Source organism: Penaeus chinensis, chromosome 32 (genome assembly GCF_019202785.1).
Source record: "Penaeus chinensis breed Huanghai No. 1 chromosome 32, ASM1920278v2, whole genome shotgun sequence".
Taxonomy (NCBI): Eukaryota; Metazoa; Arthropoda; class Malacostraca; order Decapoda; family Penaeidae; genus Penaeus; species Penaeus chinensis.
Window position 1 is genome coordinate 31437738 of NC_061850.1, and position 10000 is coordinate 31447737.

At 40.6% G+C, this 10000-nt stretch overlaps 1 protein-coding gene across 13 annotated transcripts in view; it reads left to right on the forward strand.

Moving 5' to 3' along the window:
• LOC125042773 (bestrophin-3-like) overlaps positions 1 to 10000 on the forward strand; it is a 30162-nt gene that overhangs the window by 5510 nt on the left and 14652 nt on the right. For 3 of the 13 annotated variants that reach the window (XM_047638650.1, XM_047638651.1, XM_047638653.1), the window contains exon 2: positions 8668 to 8815. The exons of 3 other annotated variants lie outside the window; for them this stretch is intronic. In XM_047638650.1, the coding sequence (XP_047494606.1) occupies positions 8748 to 8815 (68 nt within the window). In that variant the 5' untranslated portion in view covers positions 8668 to 8747. Of the gene's footprint in view, positions 1 to 6717; positions 6920 to 6958; positions 7097 to 8656; positions 8816 to 9726; positions 9875 to 10000 lie in introns of those variants that run through there. 7 more of the 13 variants (XM_047638656.1, XM_047638644.1, XM_047638654.1 and 4 more) reach the window with 7 other exon arrangements.

Below are 10000 nucleotides of genomic sequence, written 5' to 3' on the forward strand. Positions count from 1 at the left end.
TACTATTATTATCGTTACTATCAACATTACCCTTATTATTATCGTTATCATCATTATCAGCATTATTAGTGCTATCACTCTTATAATAAAGATTAGTATTATCATTATCATTATTACTAGTATTATCACTAATATTATCACTAATGATATTATTACTAATATTATCATTATTACTATTAGTAATATTATCGTTATTATCATTAATATTATCATGGTGTTTATGGTTTAAATTGTTTTCATTTTTGGATTCTATCCGTTTATTAATTTTGGTACTCAGTGTAATAAATGATTTGCAAAAGATTTGTTGAACGTTGCTATTTGTTTCGAGATTTTGAGAGCCATCGGTTTCACGACTGTTGTGCAGTGGTTGTTAGCATTCGCTGTACTACTTCCTGGAGAGACTGTTGCAAAACATATGCCACAACTTCTGTCTTGTTTTCTTTTTTTTCTTTCGGCATTTCTGGGGGAAGCTTTATCTTTTAAGTCCAATTTGACTTTTTGATAGGGCGACTCATTTGCAAGGCAGCAAATGCATAGCAGGTTCTGCACGAGCATGTAAATGCGTGTAAAGAGGTTGTTCATTATTTTACTGCGTAGTTTCTCTTATTACTTAAAATATTCTCGCATCGAAAAAGACAAATTCCGTAATTCTAGCCTTGTCAGAGAAATCCAACTATTTTTGTATGACGTTCCTTCAAAGCTACGGGCTGAGAAGAGAAGTAGGGAAGAGGGAGGTTGACCGAACACAGAAAAAGAAATAACTCTGGGCCTCTCCTCTGTCACACACACACACACACACACACACACACACACACACACACACACACACACACATGTGTCAAAAAGGATGGGGGTGCTGTTAATTATGGAATATAACAATGAATCCGAGGCATGGACACAGCTTCATGCTGAGAGGAAATTTCTTCCGATTTGGCAGCTACTCGATTCACCCCCCCCCCCCCCCCCCGCCCCATCCCAAACTGCGTCACGCCCGAACGGAAAATATCTGGAGTGAGCCGGTTTGGTTTCGAGATTCACCAGTGCTAATCCGGAATCAAGAATTCTCTCGGCTGTTTCAGTGCGTGTCTTGCGTAATGAGAGTCCGAAGTCGGCAGCAGTGACATCCCTCAGGGGAGAGTAGCAAAGAAGGCGCCTTCCCTCGCCCTCGCCCCCTCCCCCTTCCTCGAAGGTCTCCCTCCACCCGTGGAGCCCCCTACTCGTCCGTAAGTGTTTCCCTCTCCCATCTTAGCGCCTCCCTCCTGTCCCCTTGGCTCCTCCCTCTCCTTCCCTTGAGACCCCCACTCCCCTTCATTGGCATTTTCCCTCCCCCATTCTTTGGCGTACTTCCTCCCCCCCCCCCCACACCTGTGGTGTCCTCCCTCCTCCCCATTTGGGTCTCGCTCTCCTGCCCTCGGTGTGCCCCGCCGTCTCACTCGCCCTCCTCCCTTCCGCTCCCTAAATGTTCTCCCTCCCCTTGGCGATCTCCCTGACCCTTCCTTGGAATTTCTCCATCCCCCCGTTGCCGTTCTTCCTCCCTCTCCCCTAGTGCTATCCCTCCTTTCCATCCTCAAAATACTTCCTCACCCTCCACCCCCACCCCCAGCCTCCACCCACAAGATCAGCGTTGGCGCAGAGGCGAGTCGCCAGCCGCCGATGGGCGACGACCGTCAGGAGAAGGTTCACCTTGTGTGAGGTACAGTGCAATTAAATTACTTAAAATCGCGAAACGGATGCACTACTTCTGGAGACTCTCTTTAGTATCCGTAGTGTTATTTGTAGGGGAAGCATACGAGGATTACATATTAGGAATCGTTTTCTTTTTATTACCATTATAAGCTCACATCCTAAAGGGACAGGAATAAAAAAAGACGGTTTCACGGACGGAGGCTTGGCTTACAGTGGCAGGCACTGTTTCCTACCGCTGTGTCTTACAGTCTAAAATAAGATGCTGCTGCCACGTGTTTATTTCTTCTGAATTTCTGCTGTGGGTGTTGCGCGAAACAAAAATATAGAGATGCTGCAAATATAAATATAAATAATAATGTATATCTTACGACCCTTTATTCAGACAAGTCCGCTACTCCACCACACCAGACATGTCATCTATGATTTTTCTAATTACATATCTTTTGGCCAAGATAAAAGAAATGAATAGCAATCTACAAACGTTTTATTTACTTAGATGTAATATATTATTCCCCAAAAACATGGCTTCATTGTAAAAATACTGTCGAGCACTTAGCGAATTGGCCCACAGTATTTCCCCAAGGCTTCGCAACCTCCCGCTAAACTCCTTGGGCGAGCGACCCACGGACGGGTTCCACCGGGAGTTCATTTGCACCGATGCCGGCGACTGTTACTGATGTCTCATCAATGGTTTTTCAATCACTGTTATAGCGTTATGGTTCTGTGTTCATTGTTCATTTTAAATCTGTTTCGTTGCATATCCTCTTACACACACACACACACACACACACATATGTATATGCACACACACACACACACACACATATATGTATATGCACACACACACACACACACACACACACACACACACACACACACACACACACACTCACACACACACGCACGCACGCACGCACGCACGCACACACACACAGACACACACACACACACACACACACACACACACGCACACGTACACACACACGCACATACACACACACTGTCATTCACACACATACACACACTGTCATTCATACACATACACACACTGAGGGGGGGGCTGAATCAAAGGGCTTCGATTGTTTTGACCGGGCCTTAGTTTCCGTATCATAGTGATGGACCCAAGTTTCATCTTATCAAGTACCATATCCGGTCCGGAGGTTGGCAACCAGTTGTTGGTTGTACAAAGAGGCTAATAGGTGACGCAGGCCCCCAGAACTTCACCCGCAGAACAGCAACTAAAGTTTGGATAAAGGACCTGTCTACTGTTATCCATGGAACTACCGCTGACCATCGAAATGGTTCTTCCGCTAGTTCAAGGAATTAATGTTACTATCTGGGACCCTTTCAGGTGCTACCTCTCTGGGTGAGAGAGGACCTGGGAGCAGTGATGATTCAGGGGCAGCTCCACTTTCCCCAAACCTCCTGATCTTCCGAACTAGAGTCTCATCAATGGATGCAGTTTATGGTCATACCCAGGACAAATTAAAACAAATTAAACTCGAACGCTCGAACTCAGATTGCAGCTACACCAAAGTCGGATGCTCTAACCACTCGGCTACCGTACCTATTTGAGTAATTAGTCTGTCAAAAAAGTCCTGATCTTCTTGGCACATGGCTAAAAGACCCTCGGAACAATGGACTTGTTCCTTTTTCTGGAAAGGTGTAAGTAACCTGAGAACTTATCATGAATGATCTTGTCCATACACCCAACACTAACCTTGACGTCTTGGGCTAGCTGATGAACAGTAATATGGCGACCTTCCAAAATGGCAGTCTCCACTCAGTGGATGGTTTCCTCATGAAAGGCAGCCTGGGATAGGAGCTATTTCCACAGATCTCCGACCACACCTGACTTGGCGATGCCAACGTTTAACAATGGCATATGATGGGACCTCTTCCCCATAACTTGCATTCATTCCATCGAAGGTCTCGTGTGATGTGCGGCCATTCAAGTTTAAAGACCTAATCACTGCTCGATACACCACTGGTTCCATTTTTACATTTTACTGCGCCTTCACGGCTGGTCATGTATTGATTTCACGGAAATCAATTAATGACCTATATATATGTGTATCATTATGCATGTGAAATTCCTGCCTCCTAGGATAAAGGAAAGTGTGTCAGAGGAGATCTCGTACACACATATTTGATATAGATGAACACATACATATGCACACAAATATGTACATCCAGACTGGCAGAATCAGGCATAAATATACAGATAAAGAGAGATAATTGATTTGGGCTTAGTTCCAAACCCATTTCATGGCCTGCTTGTACCTATCCAAACTGGCCAACCTTCTGCTGAGGAGGTCAGCAGTTTAGGGTTACACTGTTGTGCTTTGTGTGGGTGTCTTTTCTAATCGGTAAAAAGGTGAAAAAGAGAAAATACATGGTATTAAGCATACATAAGAAAAAACAAGTTACAAACTACATATAGGCTAACTTTAAAAGTCGTTTTCTTGTATACATTATCGGACAAACTTACAGTACTTTATATACCAGTTACTATTCTCGCTGCTTCTAAGACAACCCCTTTTGGACTTCATGTAGATGACCTTCATGTGATGTTCCAGTAAGGCTCTCGTATCGTCCCTTGAAAATATTCAGAGCAAGACTATAGGAACTGTGTATTGGCTGCTAAAGGTCTCGTCGCGAGGAAAGAACTGGATTCACCGTCAGTCAACAGCAGTATGCAGGCTTATAACACAGCACCTTATTACGACGTCTGCCTTGATCTCACATTTCCCATGAGCCGCCAAGACTGAATCAGTTACAATGCTTGGCTTACAAGCGCCCAAGACTCTTGAATGTATCAGCAGAAGAATGGTTTTGCATCTAAGTATAAAACTCACGATATTATTCCTAACATTGTAAAAGATTCCCTGGATCGAAGGAGAGTTGCGTGACGAAGTGGTGCAAAATCACCTTCAGGTTGGCCCGCTAACCTTGGAATATATAAACAGTTTACATAGTACAATAAGGTGAGAAAACAAACTGTTTTATGGGATTCGCACGCCCGGTATTTACTTAACTATCACGGCCTAGCGAAAAATATTATTACATACTTGCACCTTGTGGCTAAAATATGCGTACCTTCTTTTTACTCGTTTACACTCCCCTAAGAGTGTACCCGCACATATGTGACCTTCCGAAATAGTCGGGACAGGCGCAGCAGACGTCTCCAGCGGCGCCACATTTTTTGCGTCACGTGTCTTGCCAACTTCCGGCATCATAGTTCGTGGTCAGGCTCAGTTTGCGTACAGAGAGGCGTTTCAGATATCATTATTGCTAGTTTTATTGCGTATCTTAGGTCATTCTACGTTTTTACGCCTTGTAAGAGACAATTAAGAATGTATCTCAGTAAACATGTCAACTATCGGCAGTACGAACATTTCCATACTGTATCAGCCGCAACTTTATTTGGTTATCAAGACAGTTATCTAAAGATAATGATGCTAGTCATCAAGTTGTTTCATCCCAAGCATATAGTCCGGAAAAAGAACGTTGGCGTAATTCGCCTCGAGAGTAGTTGCCCTGAAACGCGTTAGTCATTATCGCCAAACGATTGGCGGGCAGGCGGCTGGGCACGAGCCAAATGCCCAGTGGCTCGTCCTGCCCAGAAAGTCTAAACGATACACACTTCCATTATCTCGGCACTGAACTCCAGCTGCACTTTTCCTTTTGAACCAAGTGTAATATCAAGATATAGTATATACATACATACACACCCACACACACACACACACACACACACACACACACACACACACACACACACATATATATATAATATTAATATATATATAATATTAGTATATGTATAATATATATATAAAATCATATATATGTATATATAAAGACAGATAGATTGGTTGACAGATTGACAGTGTCCGGTTGATATTATTAGCATCAATGCTACATGTCGTATGTTCAGGCTGTGAAACTTTCGAGTTATTTTAAATCGTCTAGACTAAACCCAGCATCATCTGCGGCCAGTACTCACGGTTAGTCATCCGGCGTCACTATAGCTGCTTAGTGACACTAGGCTTTTCTTATATACTTTAGCATTAAGCAAACTTTAAGAAGATTATGACCAGAAGCTCCTATTTTCTGTTGATTCTATTTTAGAAGTATGGAAGTCTATGAGGCTGACGTGCTGAGTGAAAGCAATGAATGGTAAAATCAAAAGTAAACGGCTTGATTTGTTTATCATGAAGCAAATTTTACTTATGGTAAACTCTGATTCTCTTTACAACCTTGTAACTTGTAAGGACTGCAGAAAATTAAGCAAACGACAGCAGTTCAGAAGAAATTATCGAAAACATTGGTGACATTTTCCTGTTATCTTTGAAATCCAAATGTATAGTCATTTTGGTATTGAGACCATCAATAAGTACACATTAAGTACACCAGAAATACTCTAAGTAGCCTATCAAGAGCCAGTTAGAATGGGTGGGATGTCTGTCCCCGTGGTTAGTTGTAATAAGATATTAATTTCCTTTCACATAATTGGCAGCCCGGATTGTTAGTTAACTTGGCTATAAATCAATGTCTTTAAATCTGTGATATTTTTAAACATTCGCTTTGACCCTGAATGGAGCAAATGCGTCTCTGATGCTGAATAGTAGGCTCGTGTCCTTGATGTTTCTAGCACGAGAATGTCGAACCAACTGGTAATGCGCATTTTCTCGTTCGTCCTACGTAATCCCAGAACGTCTGCTCTCCGTGAAACAAATGTTAAGCTGCACACAAGGACAATGCGTTTTTCTTACTGTTAGGATGTAGACCCCGTTCGCAGATGCCTGCAAGGCATTCCCCTTTGCGGAAAGAAAGTAATGCAATAGTAAAACGGAAAAATACATGACAAACTTGGGCCTTAACTATGGAATGTCTTACTGCAAAATTAGTGGTATTTATATTTTTAGAAATTTTCAAAAGTTGATCTGATACCATTTCTACTGTAGGCTGCCTAGACACAAGCTAATTGCCCAGAGTCTTAGATACAAAGTTATGATTCGTTACCAGCTTTCTTACAGGTAAATGCTTATCACATTCCACGCCCAGGCCGACCGAGAAAGCAGGGAAATAAGGGTGAACGCACACACTCTCCCGCCCACGCACGCACGAGCCCACTCTGCTCTCCTGAGGACTCCCGCCTCGCCATGATCCGCTACTCCCAGCACGTTACAGACGTCGCGTTTGGCACCTTCGGCAGGCAGCTCCTACGGTGCGGGAACCCAGTGGTGCGGGCCGATTAGAGTCACAGAGGGGAACTTTTTTGTGGACGCATATCCAGCGTCTCTGCCAGTACTGATTTTATCCTATCCTCAACGAGCGACTTTTAAGTCATATTTGACATCATATTAGGCACTCTATGAGTTCCGTATGAGTTTGTACTGATACTGTAAGTTGTCGTAAGCAAAATGGAAGTTTCCTTTTCTTCAAAATTTATTATTCACATCTGTCTCAGTTTGTCTTTCTGCCCTTAAGTGTCCGTCCGCGTCTCTCGCTGTTTGCTGTCCTTTATTAGGTCTGTATGTTCCGTCGTCTCCCTCTCTCTTCCCCTCTTTTTTATTTAAAATATATGCATGCCTGCTCTCTTACATGACTTGGTTTCCGCTTCGCTGGCAACCATACTCCTATAACGACTTTTTTTTTTCAAACATACCTTTGCTGCAATATTAACAAGCTTTGTCCTTTTAGAGGATAAGGGACATAGTAAGATAATAATTACTTTTGCCGCTGTTATTTTTGTTTTATTTTTATTATTATTATTGTTATTATTATTATTATTATATTATTATTATTACTATTATTATTATCATTATTTTAATTATTATTATTACTATTATTATTATTATCATTATCATTATTATTATCATTATCATTATTATTAGTAGTATGGTTATTATTATTGTTCTTATTACCATTGACATTATATTATAATCATTGCTGTCATTATCGGTATTATAATAATTATTATATTATTATTATTACTACTATTATTAACATCATTACTATTATTGTCATCATTATTATTATTACTATTATTATTTTTGTCATTATTATCATTATTACTATCTTTATTATTATCATTGTTATTATTGTTGTAATGGTTTTCATTATTATTGTAGTAATCATTATCATCATCATCATCATCATCATCACCATCATCATCATCATCATCATCATCATCATCATCATCATCATCATCATCATCATCATCATCATCATCATCATCATCACCATCATCATCACCATCATCATCATCATCATCATCATCATCATCATCATCATCATCATCATCATCATCATCATCATCATCACCATCATCATTATCATCACCATCATCATTATCATTATCACTGTTATTATTATCATTATTGTTATTGCTGTTATTACTGCTATAATTATTAGGTAAATGTATGTATGCACACAGACACACACATATATATGCATATATATATATATATATATATATATATATATATATACACACACACACACATATGTGCATATATATAGATATATATGTATATATACACATATATGTATATGTATATATATATATATATATACATATATATATATATATATATATATATAAGATATATTTCTCTTTTCATTTTTTTATTTCTGGAAAATCGGCATTTGGTCAAATGTCTGAGTCATTTCCAGGAACATTCCTGCAAAAGGTCCCGAGTTGTAATTTTAATGGGTTTCTAAATTTTCGTGAATGAAGGACTGGCGGACACACTCCACAGTTGTTGTTTAGCTTATCAATTCTATGAAGGCAAAATAATCCGGAAAATGCTTAATGTACAGTTATATTTTTTAAGCTGGCGAAGCCTTCGCCGCCATTTTTTTAATAACCTTCGTGCACATATATTGTAAACGTACTCTTTTCCCGGTATACTGTTACAAATAGTAACTGAAAGGAAACGGAATTCAGTAACCAAACCAGATTCCTTCCAGATATAGTTTAACCTAGCGTACAACGACGCTAAGACCCTGTGACTGGTTTCCAAAGTCACGTCTCGCTCGCCTCCCCCGCCATGGTCGTTCGTTATGCTCACTACGTAACAGACGTGGGATTTGGTTCCTTCGGCAGACAGCTTTTCAGGTTCGGATCTAGGTCTTAATAAGCACTGTAACGGTTCTGCATTTTGGGTCTGTGTTTGATGAAGTCATGTCTGGGTGATTTGCCTTGTTTGCAAATCATGAATTTTTATTAGTAGTAGCTGCCTGAAAGATTTGTACCCCTGTTAACACGTGCATATAACACGGGTTTAAGCATTTTTGCAGCGTCATGATTCCTAAGGATTGAATTCACTAAAAACTTTAAGAGCTTATCTTATCTTATTCATATTTCAATTAGATGTTTTTGTATAGAATATTAACCTATGATTTGAGTTTAAATACAATTTTCATGGCTAAGAGCAAAGTACAAAGCTTTCAGACTGCTTTTCTCCTGAAAACTAGCATATGCTGTATATCCCTTCGTCACTCGTGTGTATTAACGTAATTATACTTACCTTTGAATATATGAAATAGTTCTAGTAATACCATCAGTCAACTTGGAACAAAAGCAAAAAATCTCTACATGTTCAATTAGATCGATGTGGACAAGAGAAAGCAAGAGAAGACAAAGATACCAGTTATGATGAAATGATAGATACATCGTCAAAGGTATTTCATTTGAAGAAAGTTCTCTTTTAAATTATTTCCAACGCACTTTTTAGCTGTCAGATGCTCCAACAACAGACCTTCGGGCAAGAGGATTGCCTGCAGCAGCGATTTCCAAACTTCCCTCGACCGTACTGCCGGTGCCCTCGACACTAAACTGTCCTTGTGTAGTGCGTGGAATAAATGTATATGCAATTCACATTCATATAATAGTTTTAATTACTGACAAATTGTCTCATTTTCTTACTCTTTTTCCCGTACACTTCTTCCACTGCTCTTTCTTTGATTCTAACCATGATTGAAGCCGAGCCCTTGTTGTGTGCAAACCTTCAAGGGTTTCATATCCGTTATTAGATCCGCTTCAAAAGCTACAGTCGTCCGGAGGCCGTGTTTGAGCGAAGGTGCGATCCGACGCCCTCGCCGACGCCATGGTAGTTCCTTACACCAACAAAGTTTGCGACAGCAGTCGGGGAGCCTTCACCAAGCTTCTGATTAGGTGGGACAACGTGGAACACAGGTCTCTTGCCGTGGGTGGCATTGAGCGATAAGCTTTTGGCATGGAGATGCGTGAGGAAGCAGCAGTACTGAGTTGGTGTGAATGGAATAATCTGGTTCATGACTA